Source organism: Cervus elaphus, chromosome 5, assembly GCF_910594005.1.
Source record: "Cervus elaphus chromosome 5, mCerEla1.1, whole genome shotgun sequence".
NCBI lineage: Eukaryota > Metazoa > Chordata > Mammalia > Artiodactyla > Cervidae > Cervus > Cervus elaphus.
In genome coordinates, this window is record NC_057819.1 from 68,794,523 (window position 1) to 68,818,894 (window position 24,372).

Here is a 24,372-nt window from a genome sequence, read left to right on the forward strand (position 1 = left end):
AGCTAATTATTTTATCTCCTTTAAAGGGAGAACAGTATTATTTATTTCATTATTATGAGAATACTATGTTTCTTTCTTTTTTGGAAAAATTCAAAACCCCTAGAAAAGTACAAAGAGGAAAAGACCACCACTAATCTAATACACCTAGAATCCTGATCACTGAAATTTTGGCTCTTTTCTATGCATATATTCTCAGACTCTCCTTTTTTAACCCCAAAGTAGCTCATACTACATAAGCTACTTTTTACACACTCACACCAAAAAATATATACCTGGATATTTCCTCAAGTTAATAAATACAGATTTATATTATTTTAAATGGCTGCACAATATTCCATGTATGATACTACCATAATTCATTTGTCTTTTACTGATAGATGTTAAGTTATTTTCAGCTTTCTTGCTCTTATTGCCAATAAACTTCCTAATCTAGGAAGTACAAGCACATATGCTTTTCTAACTTCACATGTGCTGGGACTCAGATTTGTGGGGTTTTACTAGTTTTGGACTATCCATAGCTGAGAGCGCTTTAATACCTCACCTAGTACAACTGATTGGATGAGGTACAAGGTCAAGTGAATTAATTATATATTTTGTTCTGCTGAGTGAGTTCTTGGAGTCCGACATACTTATCTTCCTTAGTGATCCCATTTAAAGTAAAGAGAAATAGGAAGAGCATTTCTAGGGGGATGTAGGGTGCATCTTGCAACATCAATCAATGGTACACAGTGATTCTAAGAATCATCAGGATTATTTTGGACTGTGGGACCTGGCATGAAGACAATGGCATTTTTAAGAAGATGAGCATTTCCCCAAAAGACTACCTAGCTATCCTGAATCTATTTTCCATTTCTATTTCCCTTCCATAGATTTTCTTTTTAAGGAGGTACTTCCCTGGTCTTGAAGACCTCATGTTTCTTAAAATTGCTATTGTTGTTTTAGCTTTTCCATTCTCTAGAAACCCTGAACTATATTAAATTGTGGTTACCTTCTTTAGGCTTCCCCTCCAGATTCAGATAAACAACCAGCCTTTTAATCTGGTGTAAGTATTTACTTTGGGATTGCCTTTCTTAGGGATTGGAATGAAAACTGACCTTTTCCAGTCCTGCAGCCACTGCTGAGTTTTCCAAATTTGCTGGCATATTGAGTGCAGCACTTTCACAGCATCATCTTTCAGGATTTGAAATAGCTCAACTGGAATTCCATCACCTCCACTAACTTTGTTCGTAGTGATGCTTTCTAAGGCCCACTTGACTTCACATTCCAGGATGTCTGGCTCTAGGTGAGTGATCACACCATTGTGATTATCTGGGTCGTGAAGATCTTTTTTTTTTGTACGGTTTTTCTGTGTATTCTTGCCACCTCTTCTTAATGTCTTCTGCTTCTGTTAGGTCCATACCATTTCTGTCCTTTATCAAACCCATCTTTGCCTGAAATGTTCCCTTGGTATCTCTAATTTTCTTGAAGAGATCTCTAGTCTTTCCCATTCTGTTGTTTTCCTCTATTTCTTTGCATGGATCACTGAGGAAGGCTTTCTTATCTCTCCTGGCTATTCTTTGGAACTCTGCATTCAGATGCGAATATCTTTCCTTTTCTCCTTTGCTTTTCACTTCTCTTCTTTTCACAGCTATTTGTAAGGCCTTCTCAGAGAACCATTTTGCCTTTTTGCATTTCTTTTCCATGGGGATGGTCTTGATCCCTGTCTCCTGTACAATGTCACGAACCTCCATCCATTGTTCATCAGGCTCTCTGTCTATCAGATCTAGTCCCTTAAATTTATTTCTCACTTCCACTGTATACTCATAAGAGATTTGATTTAGTTCATATGTGAATGGTCTAGTGGTTTTCCCTACTTTCTTCAGTTTAAGTCTGAATTTGGCAATAAGGAGTTCATGATCTGAGCCACAGTCAGCTCCCGGTCTTGTTTTTGCTGACTGTATAGAGCTTCTCCATCTTTAGCTGCAAAGAATATAATCAATCTGATTTCGGTGTTGACCATCTGGCAAAAAATTGATGCTTTTGAACTATGGTGTTGGAGAAGACTCTTCAGAGTCCCGTGGACTGCAAGGAGATCAGTCCTGGGTGTTCATTGGAAGGACTGATGCTGAAGCTGAAACTCCAATACTTTGGCCACCTCATGTGAAGAGTTGACTCGTTGGAAAAGACCCTGATTCTGGGAAAGACTGAGGGCAGGAGGAGAAAGGGACGATAGAGGATGAGATGGCTGGATGGCATGACTGATTCGATGGGCATGAGTTTGAGTAAACTCCAGGAGCTGGTGATGGACAGGGAGGCCGGGCGTGCCGCAGTCCTTGGGGTCGCAAAGAGTTGGATGCTACTGAATGACCGAACTGAACTGAACTGAAGTATTTACTTAACTAGACTAAAGTCCCTGAAAACTGAACTCCAAAATGTGATAGAGGCAGACATTCAAAAATGTCTGTGGTACAAAAGAATGAATTCAAGTATCAAATAGAGTTCTTTTTCTAACTTAGTATTTATGGTCATCACCAAAAAGTAAATTCTGACAGAAATTATAAGTTAACAGAAGGATCACATTAAACTGCATGCCCCACATCATGCTTGGCATTCACTACTTAGGATTATTGTAAGTTTCTGCCTTTAAAGAGCAAGTCTATTAGGAATTCAGATCAATAAAAGAACAACAGAAATACAGCAGTGATACTAGTAAAACTCTGAATACAATTCAATACAAAGTTCATAATCTTAAATTAGACAGATACCTGCATTTCTTCTGCACATGTTCATATCTGCAACCTGTCTCCACGTGTTGGTGGCAGGATCATACACTTCAACACTTTTTCGTACTAAAGGGCCATCATGACCCCCTACAGCATACAGTAAGTTGTTTAACACACCAACACCTATAAAACAAAAAAAACAACCTGTAGTAGAGTAAAAGGGACAGGAAGTTTGTAACATTTTAGGGTTTATTCAAATGACTTGTAAATAAAACTTCTGAAATTATTCATATTAAAAATCAATATTAAAGCATTCAACCTAGTAAAACGGAAATGAAAATAATTACAAATGAGAATCTTACTAAGAACTATTGTTATTGTCAAATACAATAAAAATAATGTGTAGGTAAAAACAGAGAGGGAAGTCCTTTACAATATAACCATTTTGAAAACAACTTTCATGATAGAAGGAAATCAGTATTAAGAGTATTAGATCTGTAAGAAATGGATATGAAGGGAGTTGATTATTAAGCAAGTTCTCCAATAAGCACTAAAAGCAAAAACCTAAAAGTAATGCCAAACAATATGAATAATTAAATGAAACAGAACAAGCCTTTAATATAGCACATGAGAAATTTTACAAAGTGAATTTAAGTGCATCTATCTACTACTCCAACCTGTATAATGCAAAAGACATTTTAACAGTGTCACTAGAATCAGTATATATTTTCTGATAATATAAAGAGATGTCATTATTTCACTTGTTTAATTCTTTTCCATCATTTTTGTGTTTCAATTGCTGAATGAGGTTCCTATTCACCTGCTCCACTCCTTCTAGTACTCATTTCTGCTATATAGGTCCACTCATTTGCCGTGGCACTGTAGCATTCCACTGTGCTAAGACACTGACGTGAAGCTCCATCGTAACCCCCAACAGCATAGAGCAGACCTAAATGTGGAATCACAAAGAAAGTCAAATTCATAAACAGCTATTTTTACAAGTCATGAAATGTTGAATTTTCCTCCATGGTAGCAGAGTTTACCCTTAAAGTATTACTGATTTTTATGAACTATTTAAAATCTTGCCTAATGGTGATAGGTGGAGTTACCAAATCACATTATAAAGATCTATAGAATATACATGATATTAATATAACACTTTCATCAATAATCTGACAGAAAAGAAAGTACACTTATTATATCTTTGGATAACACTATTTGCTAAGTGAACAATATCCTAGAAAACCAAATTAAATGGCAAAGTTATCTTGTATGTATGTATGTGCGCGCAGTTGTGTCTGACTCTTAAAACCTCATGGACTGTAGCCCATCAAGCTCCTCTGTCCATGGGATTTCCCAGGCAAGAATACTGGAGTGGGTACCATTTTAAAAAAGTAATATTAAGAGTCAGTACCGTATACAATGAAATATTATTTGCTAATAAAAAGAAATGAGGTATTGGTAAAAGCTACAGCATGAATGAACCTTGATCATTATGCCAAGTCAAAGAAGTCAGCTGCAAAAGGACAACATACTCTACAATTTCTTTAATATGAAAATGTCCGTAAGTGGAAAATTTATACAGAGACAGGAAAGTAGGGTAGTGTTTGCCAAGGGCTGGCAGGATGCGGGTGATAACCAAGGGCAATAGGGTTGCTTTGGGGGTAATAAAAATGTTCTAAAATGAACTGTTATAATAGATGCACACCAAATTGTACACTTTAATGAGTGAAATGTACTGTATGTGAATTAAAATACAATAAATCTGGTTAAAAAAAAAAGTCAGTGCAGAGAATTATACCCACCATGGAGAGGAAGGTGGGAACCCACAAATTTGCCCAACGAGTAAAAAAACTCATATTTACAGCGCTAAATTCTTTGGGGGAACAAAGCAGCATATACATAAATAACTGGCAGCCCATCGCTTACAAGGTAAACCGCCCTTCTCTAGATGCAAAGCTTCATACTCACTCCATCTGGCTTGCTTCCCAAATGATTACACTAAGATCAGTTAATAATTTTACATACGTTATACAAAGAGATGAGAAAAAGAGGGAGGGAGGACAGAGAGAGGCTAGAGGGCAGGCAAAAAAGGACAACTAACATTTCATAATAACCACTGTATGTTTCCCTTTTTAAAACAATCATTTGCTTGCCCATTTAGAAAACTCGGGTCTGGGTTACTGGAAGAAACACCCTTAACCACCAGAGGGTTGCCCGCACCTCCAACGACACCGACACCCACACTGCTCCTCCTCGTGTTCATGGGAGCCACGTGGAACCACTCGTTAGACTTGATGTTGTACGCTTCCACGGAGGACAGCCCTGTAATGAACAAAGCACAGTGCACTTCATCTCCTCCTCAGGCTCCTTACATATACATTAGGGGAAATACTTCAGCTGCATTAAGATGGGCTAACATTCAATTACATGATGAAGAGAAATAATTTCTTTTCTAGAGAACACCTATGCAAGCTACTGACATCCATTGGCTTTTTAAACTTGAGAAGATAACTGATACTGAAGCATGAGAAAAAAACTATATACTTAGCACTCTTAACATCATTTAAAGGAATTCTGGATGGAAATTTTAAAGTTATCTTTATAATACCTAGTAAAACACTCAACTGACTCCTAATTATGCCAGGCCTTGTTCCATAAATGTGATTGCTATGTTAATTTCTAACAGCAATTTAGAAAAGATGAAAGAAAATTGCCTGTACTCCCGTCAAAGCCTCCCACCGCATACAACAGTCCATTCAACACGGCAGCCCCCAGAGTGCTTCTCCGGTCTCGCATGTTAGCAACACTGGTCCACTGATCTTTCACAGGGTCATAAGAATCCACAGTGCGGACCCTCAAGGAACCATTAAAGCCACCAACAGCAAAAACGAGTCCAGCCATGTAAACCATCCCTGCAAAAGAAATACAGCAGTTACTAGTAAGTGTGCAACCCAACTGCTACCACCACCTAAAGACTGCATTTCAAACAGTCTAAAACTGTTGTCAGATTTTAAGTTCCCCTACGGAGAAGCCTGGCTGAATAGGTCCTAAGAAACACTATTTGTTAGTGAGAATACAAAACAACTAGATTGCGCTCCTTTCTGCTATGAAAAAATGCAATGGCATGGGCTGAGGTATTACTTTGACTCCTGACTTTTTCAAAGATATTCACAGACTTAAACAATGAGCAAGAATTTTCCAACTACCTGAACATGTCTATATTTAATTTGCATAATGTGCTTCTCATTTATCATGTTAGTGGGCTAAATCTGGGGTTAGCAAATTATAGCCAGTAGGCTATTTCAGTAGAAGCTCACTGAGTTGAGAATGATTTTTACACTGTTAAATGGTTGAAAAGCAGTCAAGAAGAAAAGAATATTTCATGATATATGAAAAGTTACATAAAATTAAAATTCCAGTATCCATAAATAAAGTTTTATTAGAACACAGCTCCAGACATTCATCATGCTGCTTTCAACTATGGTGGCACTTAATTAGTTGTGACAAAGGTCATATAACCCACAAAGCCACAAATACTTACTTTCTGGTCCTTTAAGAAAAAGTTTGCTGGCTAGTGAGATGCTAGAGGGTCCCTAGGTGGAGAAACTAAATTGCAGACTCTGGATTTCACCACTTCTTCACCTTCCCAAACTTTTTCGTGCTGCTGTTCTGTTCTGAGAAGCTCGTCTTCAAGTTGGAAATCCCAATGAAAGTTCCATACTTTCTATGAGGCCTTCCCCAAACCCCTAATCCTGAAGGGATTATCAGTAACTCCTGAACCACTAGAGCAAATAACATCTATTTCAAGGTTAATAAATCTTATACACTTTGCAGTATCATTGTAAAACATTCTGCAAAATATCTGATCAAATGCTCTTCCAAAGAATCAAGGGCATGAAAATACAGACAGACTATGGAACTGTCACAAGTCAGAAGAGATTAAGAAAACACGACAACTAAATGCACTATTACAGGGATCAAAATGGCAAAGCAGGAGGAAGTGGAGCTCACCTCACCCACAAATGCACCAAACACGCACTACATGTGGAACAACTCTCACAGAAAACTGACTGGAAACTGGCAGGAGATCTCTTTTACAACCAAAGCTGCAAGGAAGATTTCCATGTAACCAAGAAGGATGGGGGAGGGGGGCGGGGGAAGGCATTCAAGACAGGCCTGGCACCCCTGAGAGGGAGCTGTAAAGAAGGAAAGGTTCACATGGGCAGGACCTCGTCCTGGGGAGCCCCCCTTGCTTGCTGCAAGGTCTGCTAGGACAGATAGAGGGGCTGGAGGTGTTACAGGTATGGGTTCCTGGACTCTCTAAGCAATAGAAATTGAGAAGAGGCCAGATCAGGAATTCAGGCAGGCCTTTACTGGGATACGTGCTTAGCAAAAGGGAGCAAAAACAAGTAACAGGTTCCCTTGCTCACTCCCTGAAGAGAGGAGAGCTGATTTCTTAAATGGTGTGAAGATGAGAGAGGATTGGTGGGCTGCATGGGACATGTGACTTAGACGGTCTGCCCACCCCTTGGTAGTACTGTGTGCAGGACCCTGCTTTTGCTCCCAGCATGTCAGAAGTGGCAGTTGTGTTTTAGCCTTGTTCGTAAGTGCCCTGACTATGCATGTGTGAAGTGGGCTTCCCTCATAGCTCAGTTAGTAAAATATCTGCCTGCAGTGCAGGAGACCTGGGTTCTATTCCTGGGTCAGGAACATCTCCTGGAGAAGGAAATGGCAACCCACTCCAATATTCTTTCCTGGAGAATCCTACGGACAGAGGAGCCTGTCAGGCTGCAGACCATGGGGTCACCAGAGTCGGACATGACTTGGCGACTAAACTACCACCAGAGTTTCTTTATATTCTGCTGCTAAATGTGTTTCCAGATACAAGCACTACAGTAAAGGATGCCATGTCCCAGGTCCCAGCCTGTCTCAAAGGGGCCTGGTCTTTGCTCTTGAGGAGTGTATGGGTGCTGGTTTACTAGCAATCAGAGCAGAGAGACCCTGGAGCTGATCGCTGCAACCTCACCATGCTTTCCTGTCTAAATTAAAATGCACAATGGGTGGGGATGCTAGTATGCACAGCAGCTAGATGCTGAATCTTGGGCAGATGGGCCCATGTGGAGAACTCAGTCTATCTGCATGGGGACAGCTTGGAGGGCCTTGTGTATGGCCTTGTCAAATCTCAGAGCCCACTGTCAGCATTCACACCATGAGGGCACGCCCAGCCCCAGCAGACACTCTTGGTGTGTACACTGGGTGACACCACAGAAACACAGGAAGAACCTCTGGGGAGGAGTACACAGGGGATACTTCTCTGGATGGAGCACTCTGGTTCTGCCCATCTGACACTGAAGCTTGGAGCCAGATCTAATGCAGATAGGTCCTGGGAAAGGTCTATCACAGAGGCAGCCCAAGTAGCAGAAGCAGCACAACCATCGTGATTCCTGCAGCTACGGCACCCTGGCCCCTAGCACCAGCCCACTCCACACCACACACCACAGCCTAGCAATAGATCTGGGATGAACAACATGGAGAAAGGGACATGACCATGGGCTGTTTCTAGGCAAAACCACCAATGACTGCACAGGGGTTCACACTGTGACCATATGGTCCTCACTTGCTTCTAGAGCTCACTTCCTTTGAGACAGAGCAAAGGCAACGGTGCCATATTGAGCCTGAGACTCAGGGCTTCGACTCAAACAACTGGGGGGCAGATCCTGCCCCTGCCAAGGCTGTGACAGCCAAGAAGAAGAGAGGAGGCCCCGCTCAATACCTAGAGCAGGTTCTGGACACAACTCCAATCACATCCCCTTATCAAGGGTTAACAGCCAGCACATTCTGAGAGATGTGGCTGGCGTACAGACCAGAAACAGCCCTCCCATCAAAAATACTGGACTTACACAGTCTACACAGGGATTTGACAGCTCTCTGTGTACGTGCTTCGTTGCGTTCGACTCTTAGCGACTCCACAGATTATAGCCCACCATGCTCCTTTGTCCATGGGATTTTCCCAGCAAGAATACAGGAATGGGTTGCCATTTCCTCTTTTAGGGGATCTCCCCAAGCCAGGGATTGAACCTGAGTCTCCTGCATGGCAGGCAGATTCTTTACTGCTGAGCCACTTGGGAAGTCCTAATAAGTACATTCCTATCAATAATTACTTCAAATGTCAACAGACCAATCAAAAGACATATAGATTGGCAGACTAAACAACAACAACAACAACAAATATGACAAGAAATTACACTGTGTTGCCTACAAAGAGACTCATTTCAGTGTGAGAGACACACAGATTGAAAGTGGGAAGATGAAAAAAGATACTTCATACAAATGGAAATGACAAGAAAGGAGTTGTAATACTCATATAAGACAAAATAGACTTTAAAAGTCCTAATGAAAGACACAGAAGGACATTATTTAATAATAAAGGGATCAATATTGGAAGAGGATACATGTACCCAATATAAAATAAATAAAATTAAAAAAAATACTAACAGGCATAAAGGAAGAAATTGACAGGAATACAATAATAGTAGGAAAATTTAATGCCCCATTGCTATCAATGGACAGACATTCCAGACAAAAAAATCAATAAGAGAGATCATAAATGATACAACATATTAGTTGGATTTAACCGATATCTACAGGACACTACATCCAAAAATACCCATGATATAATTACATTTTTTTTTAAGTGTGCACAGACCATTCTCTAGGATACACCATACACTTGGTCACAAAACAAGTCTCAACAAATTTAAGAGGACAGAAATTATTTTATGTATCTTTTCTGACCACAATAGTGTAAAACTAGAAATCAACTACAGAAAGAAAACAGAGGAAAAAATGAACATATGGAGACTAAACAACATGCTACTAAAAAACCAATGGGTCAATGATGGACTCAAATAAGAAATCAGAAAATGCCTTGACTCAAAGGACAATGAAAACACAACCTTACAAAATCTATGGGATGAAGTAAAAGCAGTTCTACAAGAGAAGTTCATAGCTATAAAGGCATTCCTCAAGGAAAAACTCCAACAACCTAACCTACCAACTAAAAGAATTAGGACAAGAAGAATAAACAAAACTCAAGGTTAGCAGAAGGAAAAATAACAAAGATCAGAGAGGAAATAAAGAAAATGAAGATTAAAAAGAAAAACAACAGAAAAGAGCAATAAAACCAACAGCTGGTTTTTAGAAAAGATAAACAAAAATCAACAAACCTCTAGTTAGGCTCAACAAGAGAGCAAATCCAAATAAACAAACTAAGAAATAAAAGAAGAGAAATAACAACCACAGAAATACAAAATAAAATAAAATAAAATCATTAGCATACTGTGAACACTTACATAATGACAAACTGGACAGCCTAGAAGAAATGGAAAAGTTTCAAGAAACATGTTGCTGTTTAGTTGGTAAGTCATGTCCAACTCTTTGGTGATCCCATAGACTATATGTAGCCCACCAGGTTCCTCTATCCATGAGATTTCCCAAGCAAGAATACTGGAGTGGGTTGCCATTTCCTGCCTAGGAAAGGACTTTGTCATTTCCAGCCTCTTCCAAATATTACTTGGGGCTGCTGGATCAGAGACCCTCAGTATGAGGGTTAGGAGAATATGTTGCCTCAACAATTTAGGGACCATGCCCCTAAACAGCACAAAGTAGTTATGGAACGAAAGCGATGCCCCTTTCCCTTGGCAACATAATTCTCCTAAAAGAAAAGGGGGGAATGAGAGACTCCTTTCCTAGGCAGGTTGATAGGAAGTCTAGGGGTCCCCAAGGAGAGAGGGGTCTGGAATTCTCAAGGAGGAAGAAAGGACAAACTTTTTTTCCCTCTACATTCCTTAGGACTATATAACAATAATGTATCCTGCTTGAGGACAGTCTCTGGAAAAAACCTTCTGGCTAATTCTGTTATCTCAAAATGTAAATTATGGGAGTAGGTCTGGTGAGGTCTTTACAAACTCCAGACATTCTTTTGATTCACTGTAATAACTAATTTGAGAGTATATAACTCCATTGTTAATGCTAGCAAGAGGGTACTCTTTCTGCCCCCTTCTGATGTCTATGTCAGAAGCTTTCTCTATCCTTTTTATACTTTAATAAACTCTATTGCACAAAAGCTCTGAGCGATCAAGCCTCGTCTCTGGCCCCGAATTGAATTCTTCTCCTCCGGAGGCCAAGAATCCTGGCGTCTTTTCGTGGGTTCAGCAACAACCTTTCAGAACTATTAAATGAATGCAACAACATGGCAGGATACAAGAATAATACACAGAAATCTGTTGCATTCCTTTACACAAAAAATGAAATATCAGAAAAAGAAAGTTTAAAAGATAGTCCCATTTGAAATTCCAACAACCTAGGAATAAGTGTAACCAATGAGGTGGAAGATCTATATGCTGAAAACTATAAAACAACAATGAAGGAAACTGGAGATGATTCAGAATTGAAAGAAATCTCTTGCTCTTACAAAAATTAATATTGCTAAAATGACCATACAATTTACAGATTAAATGCAATCTGTAATACCCAGGGACAGTTTTCAGAGAACTAGAACAAACAATACTAAAACTTATATGGAACCATAAATGACCCAGAAATGCCAAAGAAATACTGAAGAAGAAGAATAAAGCTGGAGGCATAACTTCTAGACGTCACACAACACTACAAAGCTACAGTAAACAAAACACAATGGTAATGGCACAAAAACAGACATATAGATCAATGGAAGAGAACAGAGAGCCCAGAAATAAAGCCACATACCTATGGTCAATTAATCCAACAAAGGAGACAAGACTAAGCAATAGAAAAGAGACAGTCTCTTCAACAAGTAGTGTTGGGAAAGCTGAACAGCTGCATGTAAATCAATGAAATTAGAATATTCCCTCACACCACCTACAAAAATAAACACAAATGGTTTAAAAACCAAAATGTAAGACATGTTACACCTGGAAGAAAAAACAGGCAAAACATTCTTGGAAATAAATCACAGCAATATTTTCTTAGAGCAGTCTCCCAAAGCAAAAGAAATAAGAGCAAATATATCAACAACAGGACCTAATCAAACTTAAAAATTTTAATTTTTACAGAATCAAAGGAAACCATCACAAACACAATCACAGCAAAGAAAACCATCATAAAATGAAATGACAACCTATGGGATGGGAGAAAATATTTCCAAATGATGCAACTGACAAGGGGCTAATATCCCAAATATACAAACCACTCATACAAGTCAATAGAAAAAAAAAAAAGAAAAAAGTCAACCCAATCAGAAAATGGGCAGAAGACTTAAACAGACTTTTCTCCAAAGAAGATAAATAGATGTCCAAACAGGCACATGAAAAGATGTTCAACATCTGAGATTATCAGAGAAATGCAAATCAAAACCACAATGAAGTATTACCTCACAGTGGTCAGATGGCTTCATCAAAAAAATCTACAAATGATAAATGCTGGAAGGGATGTGAAGAAAAGGGAATCTACCTACACTATTGGTGGGAATGTAAATTGGTGTAGCTACTGTGGAAAATTGTATGGAGTTTTCTTAAAAAACTAAAAATGCAAACTACAATATGATCCAGCAATACCCCTCCTGGGCATATATCTGGAAAAGATGAAAATTGTGATTTGTAAAGATACATGCACCTTAATGTTCAGAGTAGCACTATTTACAATAGCAAAGACATGGAAACAAACCAAGTGTCCACCAACAGATGATTGGTTTAACATGTGTTACATATACAGCAGAATATTACTCTGTCATCACAAAGAACGAAACACTACCATTTGCAGCAACATGGATGAACCTAGAGAATATCATACAGAGGTAAGTCAGAAGACAAATACTACACGACATCACATAGGTGATGGTGAAGGTGAAGCTGCTCAGTCGTGTCTGACTCTTTGCGACCCCATGGACTGTAGCCTACCACGCTCCTCCGTCCATGGGATTTTCCAGGCAAGAATACTGGAGTGGGGTGCCATTTCCTTCTCCAGGAGATCTTCCCCACCCAGGGATCGAACCCGGGTCTCCCGCACTGTAGACAGACACTTTACCGTCTGAGCGACCAGGGAAGTCAACATCACATATGTGGAGTCTAAAACATGATACACACAAATCTACATACAAAACAGACTCACAGACATAGAAACCAAACTTATGGTTACCAAAGAGGAAAGGGGAAAAGGGATAAATTAGAAGTGCGGGATTAACACATACATACTACTACACATAAGGTAGATAAGCAACAAGGATTTACTGTATAGCACAGAGAACTATATTCAATATCTTGCAATAATGCATAATGGAAAACAGTCTTAAGATCAATATAAGTGAATCATTTTGCTGTATACCTGAAACTAACACGATATTGTAAATCAACTATATTTACTTCAATTATAAATGCATGCATGCATGCAATGTGAGGGCTTGAAACAGAATAGGAACATTAACAGAAAAAACTGTAAAATATAGTAAGCCTTTAGCTTAGGTAACAGTAATATACCAATACTGATTTCTTAAGTTTTGAGAACTATCACAGCTATATAAGATATTAATACAATGAATTATACACACAAATAATTTTTGAGTAAGGCTTTTCTACACAAGAAAGAAATCCATAAGTACAAGGACAAAATTCTGATGGTACAGGAACCCACAGAAAGTAATAGAGTTACATGGCAAAAATAACACAAAAATAATGCAAATAAAGTCAAAAGATTAATACAAAGAAATATTCACACCACAACTGACAGGAAAAAAGGGCTATTCTCCTTAACATATCAAATCAATAATAAAACAATAGCAAAAATCATGAAACCATGAACTGACCACTTAGAAAGATGTTTAACTTTCCTCAAAATAAAAGTGCAAACTAGATGTGAAAGAATTTTTCACCTACCAGCTTGCAAAACTCAAACATTTAATTATAAGGTGTTACAGGGGCTTCCCTGATAGCTCAGTTGGTAAGGAATCCACCTGCAATGCAGGAGACCCCATTTTGATTTGTCGGTCGGGAAGATCCCCTGGAGAAGGGAAAGGCTACCCACTCCTACCCACTCTGGTATTCTTGGGCTTCCCTTGTGGCTCGGCCGGTAAAGAATCCGCCTGCAATGTGGGAGAGACCTGGGTTCTATCACTGGGTTGGGAAGCCTAGAGAGTTCCAGGGACTATGTAGTCCATGCGGTCGCAAAGAGTTGGACACGACTGAGTGACTTTCACTTTCATAGGGTATGTAGCGAAATTAGTACCTTCATATTTACTGTTAGTGGAAGTAATAATTAGTATATCTTAAGATACCCTTTTAATAATTATTCCATTTCTAGACTTTTATCTAACTAAAATCTATTAGCACACACACATACTGATATATGTATAAGGAATTGCAGCACTGCTCATAAAGAAAGATTAAAAACAATCTTAATGTTCAATTAAAAACTAGTAAAAATTATACTACATCCAGAACCCCCCCCCTCCAACATACTAGACAGCTATAAAGAAATGAGTTAAATCTATGCTCTTATATATAACAAGCTCCAGGATGTACTGTTAAAAGACTACCACAATATAAATGTTCTGTTATGCTTACAACTCATTTTGCTACAGGAGCTATGAATTTACAGATCCAGGTTTGAGTCTCAGAAAGATTCTTAGAAATTGCAAAAGTCTGTTTTTGATTGCAGTTTTGGCTAAATTAAGGTCCATTTCAACAAATGTTTGAAAAGCAGATGCTTGGAAGAAAGCAACTGTGGCTTATAGCCAAGTTAGGAATTTCTTAGCAATAAGTGTCCCAAGCTAAAGAATTCCTTCTCAGTACTTCAACAAAGGTAACAAGGAAAATATCCAACAAATTGCTAGCTACTCCACCTTACATTAGAATCAGAAAAATATGTAAATTTAAGAAAGAGCTTCTAACTCCATCAATGTCTTGTGAGTTGTATGAGGCTCCTGAATCACTGTTTAATCACACAGCTATTTTAATCAAAATTTTTCCAGTAAAGACTCTTTTAGTTACTAACTAAAGACTCTTTAGTTAGTAAGATAAGACCTGACAGGAAACTCCCAATGACCCAGCAGTAGGGAAATGATCACAATGCATCATGCTTACCTGCCCTACATCTCCTAGAAGGCAATTCTGCTACTTGGTGCCATCTCTCTTCTTTGAAGTCATAGCATTCCACACTTCGAATAGCCTTTGGTGCTTGGCCCCCAACCACCACCATTAACTGGAAGGGCAGAAGTATAAGCACTTGAACAAACAACTACTGCATACTCAGGAATTTAAAATGTCTTACTGATACAAAGACAATGACATGGAGAGTATTAGGATGAAGATGGTAAGGTGAGTTGGGGGAAAACAACCACCTAATAAACATTTAATAAACATCACCAAAGGGGGCACACATATGTTAGAACTACAATTCTATTTTCTAGCACATTTAGTCAAAAATAAGGATATCAGAAACTAAAATAAGTTTCTGATTCTTCAAGCAAAAGCAGTATTTAAGCCAAAAACAGCAGGCAATCAGCACTGGCAAGGCTGCAGTATGTCATCGGGCTTGCTATAAACTAGATCCCAGCTTTGTAATGACCAGGGATTAGATCTCCACAACTTAGGACAGCAGACAAAAGTGAAATTTATGTTAGTGGGTAGATGAGGTGAAGAGGACAGTATGGTATTAAAAGAAAGATGGAAGAAGAAAACAAACTACTGAAAAAGGAGCACTAATTAAGTTCACGAGAGAGTACAGATTCCTAGATGTCAAGTAAAGAGATCTCCATGGATGTCCCACAAATAAAAACAAACAAGAGGTCAGATAATGGAGATACTAGAAATCATAACAAATGAATGAGCAGAGAATAAGTGAGGTCAACTCAATTCATCAACCATTTACTAAGTGTCTATCATCTGTGTTTAATCAGAACTGTGCTAAGGTGTTCTACATAAGAAATATAAGACATGGTCTCTATCCCTAAAAGCTTATAGATTTCACTTGGGAGACAAGATTCTAAAGTAGTTCAAGAATAATATACAATTATATATGATTATAGATATTAACTGCTATTCCTGATCAGAAAATGAAATGTAGCCATAATTTAGTGAAAACTTCCTGGAGGGGGGAGAACCTTTACAGATAGACGGAATTTAGCAATTAATGTGTTTGTCTTATAATGAATATAAATAAGCACACTGAGCGCTCTTTGGGCAGCTGTCAATTCAGAAGAATGTCAAAGTTAATGATGTCACAAGTAAAGATGTCACTGTAAAGAACGGCAGGGACCTTTCAAGCGAGAAGTAGATAAACAAATGAAAAAGAATGTTCAAAAGAAACAAAAACTCAAACAGAAGATGGAATGATTCATAGACACAAAAGGGGGAAGTTTGCACCTGAACTGAGCAATGACCTACTCGTACTTAAAACTATAGAAAGATGGGTACACAGAAATCAAAGTAAATCCTGTTTCCAAAAAGAAGCCTATTCCAGTAATTTACAGGAAAGTAGAAAGAATTTTAAAGGTCTTAAAAAGAAGATCGGATACAGCACAAATATATGTTTTTTCAGACCTGTCATTCCCCTAGTGTTGAATGCAAATAAATAAAAGGCAGAATTAACAAAGAAAATCTGCATTACCCTTCCTTCCTATTCCTAAAGGAAAAAAAGGGATGGGGAAAACTTGTGAAATCACAAAGGTGCAACAGACAGTAAGATCAATCCTGTATCTAGGGATCTATAGAAGATCTATCTGTGCTTAAACTTTTAAACTCTGCCCAGCAGTTACACAACAGTTAGAAGAGGCTTGGTTAACATCTCTGATGAAGATCAGTTAAGGAAAAAATCTCTAAAGGGAATACTTCTCAAAAAATCCTTGAGAAACAAAATAGTTGAATAGATTTCATGATTCGCAACTATGAATTATGTAGATCAAAATGGGAAGGGAAAATGTGCTACTGATTACAGAGAAAGGTAGTAATACCTGTCCTTTACTCACCCAAAAAAAGTAAAATGGGAAGAGGATTTGGATCTCCAAAAATCAGAGATAAACAGGAAAGGAAGAATGTATAAAGGGAAGATGAGAGCAGGGATATTTGTATGAGATAAAGAGACAGTGCTACTACCATCAAAAGTGTGTCATGACTCTGACATCCCAAATGTTTGTAAAAGACAGCTGGTTTCACTTGAGAAACACCATACTTATTATATTAATATAAAGGAATAGAAAACTACTAAGACATGTGTATGGAAAAGTTAAATATGACATATTTAAGGAAGGTAAGAAGTAGGGAGTTATACAAAATCAAGTGAGCATCTTGAAATGTAGATCAATTAAATTTTGTTCTTTCATTTTCTTCACCTATTAAATATTAGTTTAGTTTAAATTGCCTCCTGAAATATCAAGTTTAGATATCCTGGGTAAAATAAAGAAAAATAGAAATAATATGATAGAATTTACAAAAATACAGATTCCAAATAAAAAAAGAAGCTAACAATAACATGGGACTTCCCTGGTGGTCCAGTGGTTAAGAATCTTCATTGCAATCCAGGGGATGTGGGCTCGATCCCTGGTCAGGGAACTAAAGTCCCACATGCTGAGAAGCAACTAAGCCCACACAACACAACTACTGACAAAGAGTGGAAACAGTGTCAGATTTTATTTTTGGGGGCTCCAAAATCATTGCAGATACTGACCACAGCCATGAAATTAAAACACACTTGCTCCTGGGAAGAAAAGTTATGACCAACCTAGACAGCATATTAAAAAGCAGAGACATTACTTTGCTGACAAAGGCCTGTCTAATCAAGGCTATGGTTTTTCCAGTGGTCATGTATGGATGTGAGAGTTGGACTATAAAGAAAGCTGAGGACCAAAGAATTGATGCTTTTGAATTGTGGTGTTGGAGAAGACTCTTGAGAGTCCCTTGGACTGCAAGGAGATCCAACCAGTCCATCCTAAAGGAAATCAGTCCTGAATATTCACTGGAAGGACTGATGCTGAAGCTGAAGCTCCAATACTTTGGCCACCTGATGCGAAGAACTGACTCATTTGAAAAGACCCTGATGCTGGGAAAGATCGAAGGTGGGAGGAGAAGGGGACAACAGAGGATGAGATGGTTAGATGGCATCACCGACTCAATGGACATAAACTTGAGTAAACTTTGGGAGCTGGTGATAGACAGGGAGGCCGGGCGTGCTGCAGTCCATGGAGTCACAAAGAATTGGACACAACTGAGCGACTGAACTAAACAAATCATACAGTAGCAAAACATACACAGTTTTTCATTATACTATCCAAATCAGAGTGCCTTAGACAATTCCAAGACGGTTTACTGAAGACACAAAACTAATGTCTGAGCTATAAAAAGATTTATCTTATGCAAATAAGTATCAGTCCACAAAATCAGAGCCTAATAAGTCACTGTCATGGTAGAAATATTATCTATTATTCCAGGACTGCTACCACATTTTGCCTGATGTGTCTTATTGTGATTATAATAAAATGCATCATTACTGTTAATCATGTTGCCTCATTCTTAACTATCTAGTTAGAATTAATCTTGTCTATAGCCCCTCTAAAATGACAAACAGTGCTATTGTAAAAGCATACAGTAGAAGCACTTTTAAAAAATCTGTGCAGATAAATAAACTTTCAGGAGAGACTATGCAGATACACAGCTAGCAGCAGTGTACCTCCCTGCTACCTGTCAGGTCTGCCGCCCTACTCTCCATGCCCCCTGAGAGAGCAGAAGAGAACCTTCATGGATCGGCGTGTGTGTGTGTGTGTGTGTGTGTGTGTGTGTTAGTCGCTCAGTCGTGCACACCCACCACAGAATCAAAGCTAAAGAACTGAGAAATCCCAAGTTTAATACAGTTGGGAGGGCTACCCAAAACTCATAGGCAGAGAAGAGCCCAGAGACAGTGTCAACTGAACAGATGATCACAAAAGAGAAAATAATTGACAGGATTTCACCAAGAACTCTTTAGAATGTTTTCAAACGTAGCATCCTTATTACAGAAATTAGAAGAGAATTAGTTTTCACTCTAAAGGTTAAGGCATAGCTAAAGACAGCAAAGCTAAAGATGCCAGCTAAGGGAATATACAGGTTAAGAAGAGACCTTTTACAAATATGAAATGTTTAAAAAGTACTAAAGATAAGACAAACCTTTTAGAAGGAAGTTAAAAAGACCAGCATAAAAGAAATAATAATTCAAATGGGCTAAGGCTATAGACGGCTTTTATAAACCTGTATTTTTTTGTAAGAACAAAAACTGACACCAAACAATATGGACAGATATGAAGTAATGAAGACTTAATAGAGATGACTTCTTATAAAAGGAGGTAAAGGTATTTGGAAAATGTAAACACTTATAAAATCAGCAGACCCAGATGGCATGCATACTAAGGTATTAAGGGAACTAGCTAATGTACTTACTGAGCCACTTACAATTATTTTTGAAAAATCTTGGAGAACTGAGGAGAGATCAGAAAATTTAAAAACGGCAAATACCAATTTTCAAAATAGGGCAGGAAGTGAGTGCCTTGTAAATATCTTTTAAGTGATATTAATTCTCACTAAAACTTTAGAATATTTTGAGAAAAGCATTCAAACTTCTAGGAGCCTATGAAATGGTGAGTAACACACAGAGGGATATTAAAAAAATCATGCTAAATTTGAACCTATATGATCCTAGATCTCATAAGATGCTATTTGCCAAATTACTTGTTTTTGGTTTAGATAATAAACATAATAATGTGGACTGACACTTCCTATAAATGGACTATATTGCTAAGTAGGTATTTCTAATGAGGAATCACCAGGAAGAGTACTGAAGTCCATTTTAAATTAAAATATTTACTAATACTCTAGAAAAAAAGGAGGGAGTAGCACACTGGCAAAATACAGTCAGTTCTAAATTGAGAACTCTTAACACTGGGCAAAACAGAAAAAGACTACTAATATGGATTTGAAGCAATTAAAATGTAGACTCAAAAAAAAAAAAAAACCTTGAAAAATACTAAATAAAAGTATTAAAGCAAAAGAATATAAAAGATATAATTTAATGGAAATATAAAAAGTAATAACTAAAGATGATGTAAGAAAACAGTAGACAACAGATTCTTATTTCTTAATCCATCATTGCCCCCAAACACACGAGAGCTAGAAATCAATACATAAATAAAAGTATTATATTCTGTATGGATCATTTTGATCAGACCATACACAAAATGGTGCTTTAAGTGCTGGCCTCCTAGTACTATAAAGATGCAAACAGAGCAGAAACTGCAAACAGAAAGACAGAAATAAGGGGTTATTTGTAAAGAAAATTCAATCAGTAAGAAATGAATGGCTTCAACTAAAAAGATAAAGGTAGAATACAAACTTTTACATAGGAAACTTAGGAACACTGGAGATCTGGGAAGACATATGGGAAATCTACACTGAAATGGCTATGTATGATGTGAGAGTGAACCATCACACTGTGTACTGTTTGTACACAACAGACAATAGGAGAGAACAAAAAACAAGCCAGCATCCTTAGTTGTAAGCAATTCTGGGAAGCTACTCAGTTTTCACTTATCATCCAAACATGTAGCTTACAAAGAAATCTTTAATCTACATATTCTAATTATCCTCTCTGCTGTTAACTACAGCTGAAGAAACTCAGAAGGGATAAATACCAGTTGCCTCTGTTCCAGAAGAGCAATATCAAGTGGTTTATAAAGATTAAATGAGTCAAACAATGCCCACCCTTCACAGACAAAAAAATCAAAAAAGAAGTTGAATTACATATACTACAGTGAATTCCTGGGTACATGGAAATTCAGATGAGTAAAATAAATTAAGAGCCTCATTATGGGCCTTTCAGATGAGGTAGTAACAGGTATGAATAGCAGATCCTACTTTGGGAAGGTTCATGGGTGTCCTCAGTCGGGTTCGGACACTCTTCATTAATATACGCTGCTCTGTTGGTAGCAGATGGTACTTCATAGCTTCAATGAGGTAATCTTTGCAAGCACTGCTGTTCTTCACCAGTGCTTCTTCCTCAACCCTCTGAAAGAAGAAATCAGACTCGCCCTATGAGGGGATAGCTACTTCATGATAAAATGACAAAGAAACAAGTAAAGAAGAGGAAAAAGGAATAACTATCTTCTGGTTCAATCTAAAAGTTACAGAGGCAAATTTATAAATATCACTAAAAAAAAAGCCTGACTGCATTTTTTCTCTGGTCTGCAGAGAAAAATATATAAATAATAAAGAACTGCAATGAAAATCATATACTTCAATGTCAGTTATAGAATAATCGTTAGTAGTACTATGTTCATCTATTTGTTATCTTTAAGCCAAATTAAGAAACAGTTTAAGCCAAACAGTAAGAAAAATTAGGAAATTGAGATAATGAGTCCTTCAGGCAGGGGAGGTAATATTATAAATACAACCTTCTAAAACTTGAAAAAAAATATCCAGTAAAGGGATTCAAAATACTTTATAACAACGTGCCTATACCACAAATAAATCTTGTCCCTCCTATCCCTATCCTCAAGTGCGGGACAGGTTTCTTCTGTTTTCTCTTTTTTTTCTGTTCATTTTCTTAAAGGTGGAGTACCAGTGATTACACATTCTTCAAACAATTCTAAAACGTTCAGATCTACTGCTAAAAAAGAAATGTTTCTTCATATTGATAAATGGCAGAAACCAACACAACACTGTAAAGCAATTATCCTCCAGTTAAAAACAAATAATTTTAAAAAAGCTTCACTGGATGGCTTCAATTATAAATTAAAATGTTGAAATGACCCTAGTATAAAGGAATGCTAATAATAAAACAGTAAATTTAATATTGTTCAGAGACTACTAAAGATCCATTTATTGCTATTTGTTTCAAATAACCTGGTTTTCTTCAGCTTAGAATTCCATTCTATTCTATTCCATTCACTAATCAGAGGAGGCTATCAGAAGGAAGGCAAAAGAGCTGCAAAAGTGATACAGAACTACAGATGTGGTTTCTGCATGTACTTACATCACCACAGACAATGCTTCCACAAGCTCCAGTACTTGCTTGTGCAAATCAGATACTGGGGAGAAGCAAACTTTAAGACTGGGAAGTAGCCCAAGAGGTAGCAGCTGCCGAGGACATCAGGTATATTTACTGTCCTATGCCCAGTTACCACTGTGTAACGGAAATCTACACACTGTTGCCCCAGTGACATGGTGCTAGTGCATACTTATGTGTTCTGCAAATACTTTTACCTGAACTAAATATTCCCGAGGAAGCAAAGGTAACCGTACATGTTCCATCAGCCGAGCCATAAATTCTTGCCTCACATCCTTGTCATGATTCACCCAAGCTATTACTGCTTCAAATACCTTGCAGAGAATATGGGGGAAAGAAAATTAATGAGTTATGTACCAAGGTATCTGAATAAAATACAAGGAGATTACATTTTATATAAAACTCTTGCTAAGACATCCAAGTTTTATCCATGGTTGAAGTTTTTCAAATCATGACTGCTGTTGCTGTTCAGTTGCTCAGTTGTGTCCAACTCTTTGTGACCCCACAGACTGCAGCATGCCAGGCCTCCCTGTCCTTCACCATCTCCCCAAGTGTAAGCTACAGGGGCCAGTCTAGAGGAAGAGACTCAGTGTGCAACCTGTTAAACTTTGCTCAAACTCATGTCCATTGAGTCGGTGATGCCATCCAAGCATCTCACCTCTGTCATTCCCTTCTTCTCCTGCCTTCAATCTTTCCCAGTATCAGGGGCTTTTCCAGTGAGTTAGCTCTTCACATCAGGTTGATGGCCAGTATTTTTACTGGTGCTTCAGCATCAGTCCTTCCAACGAATATTCAGGGTTGATTTCCTTTAGGATTGAATGGTTTCATCTCCTTGCTCTCCAAGGGACTCTCAAGTCTTCTCCAACACCACAATTAGAAAGTATCACTTCCTTGGTGCTCAGCTTTCTTTATGGTACAACTCTCACATCCATACATGACTACTGGAAAAACCATAGCTTTGACTAGATGGACCTTTGTCAACAAAGTAATGTCTCTGCTTTTTAATACGCTGTCCAGGTTTATCATAGCTTTCCTTCCAAGGAGCAAGCATCTTTTAATTTCATGGCTGCAGTCACTGTCTGCAGTGATTTTGGAGCCCAAAAAATGAAATCTGTCACTGTTTTCACTTCTTCCCCATCTATTTCCCATGAAATGATGGAATGGATGCCATGATTTTAGTTTTATGAATGCTGAGTTTTAAGCCAGCTTTTTCATTCTAGCACCACTCTATCCACGCAGCCACTGATGGACATTTAAGTTGTTTCCAGATCTTGGTTATAGTAAAAAATGCTACAGGCAAAGGGGAATGTAGATATTCCAAGACTCTGTTTTCATTTCCTTTGGATATACACTCAAAAGTGGGACAGCTGGATCATATTGTAGATCTACTTTTAATTAAATATGTACTTTAATAAGTATGTTTAGTACTTTTACATATTTAGTGAGTACTTTTCGCTAGGTATTTACTATGTATTTCAGCAAGTACATTATCTAATCTTCTTGAACTTCAGTGACAGAGGTGATAATTTGAAGATATATGATCTAATTCATTGGTGACAACCTTTCCAAACTGAACTTGGTTCTACTAGATTAAAATCTAAAGTCTCTTTTGAATAAAGCACCCAAAATAATAAAGCAAAGTGATACCTGGAATAACAATCATCTACTCCTAGCATTTTTTACTTTTTCTTTGGGTTTGCAAAATGCTGGACCACATACTTCTAAATAATCTGCAGAATAGATTAACTTTCTTTCATCGTAACAGTACAATGTATTAAAATGTGATATTTAAAAATTTAAAAATCTAAATAATAAGGGCATTAAAACATAGACCTATGAGAAAGTTAATAAGCTATTAAGAAGATGGTATTTAACCACATAATTTCCTTCCTGATTGATGAGAATATAACTCAATAATCTTATAAAAAAATGTTTGATGATATGTAAATGAATAACTGTGGAGCAAAAATTAGGTTACTGTACTACAAGTATAGAGCAAGACACTGAAAATAATCTACACTATAATTAACATGCCTCTTCAATTCATTCAGTCAACAAGTACCTTTATGTGCCAGATGCTAGAGACTAAGAGGGTCCTGCCAATTTCATCTGCTATTTCTTGGTTCTGCTCTCTCTTCTCCACCTCTTTCTACCACCCTACACCAACCAGATCTTACTGCACACTGGTAACTTCAGCATCCTCCCATCTGATCCTCACCCAACTTCTAATCTATTATGCATATCACCATTTTAGAGCTAGTCTCCAAAAATGGTCCCTAGTAAAACCATTTCTCTAGTATCCATACCTTATATAGTAACCTCACACAGGAATCTAAGCTGGCCCTGAGAAACCAACAGGGAAGGTTGTGGAGGCAGTATTGTGGAGTCATATGTGTTCTGGGTCTTGAAATGCTCCTTTGAGGGGAAGCCAGATGTCATGTAAGAAGTCTGATTACTGGTGGTAAGAAGCCATGAGAGACCCAAGCCAGTTACAAAGAATAAGTGGGTGGGAGAATACCAGCCAACAATCGGCCCAAGAGCCAGACAAGTGAGAGAAGGAATTCTCCTGGGTGTTCCAGACACACCAGATGCCATGCGCAAAGGGACTGCA

General features: G+C 37.9%; 1 protein-coding gene across 4 annotated transcripts in view; it reads right to left on the bottom strand.

The window, feature by feature from the left end:
* The window catches only part of KLHL2 (kelch like family member 2), a 154,854-nt gene that overhangs the window by 3,068 nt on the left and 127,414 nt on the right, over positions 1-24,372 (bottom strand). For all 4 annotated transcript variants that reach the window (XM_043902693.1, XM_043902692.1, XM_043902695.1 and 1 more), the window contains 7 exons: positions 21,959-22,075; positions 20,612-20,761; positions 14,819-14,936; positions 5,420-5,617; positions 4,926-5,027; positions 3,523-3,651; positions 2,745-2,885 (listed from right to left, as the gene is read on the bottom strand). In XM_043902693.1, coding sequence (XP_043758628.1) covers positions 2,745-2,885; positions 3,523-3,651; positions 4,926-5,027; positions 5,420-5,617; positions 14,819-14,936; positions 20,612-20,761; positions 21,959-22,075 — 955 coding nt within the window. The remainder of the gene's footprint in view (positions 1-2,744; positions 2,886-3,522; positions 3,652-4,925; positions 5,028-5,419; positions 5,618-14,818; positions 14,937-20,611; positions 20,762-21,958; positions 22,076-24,372) is intronic.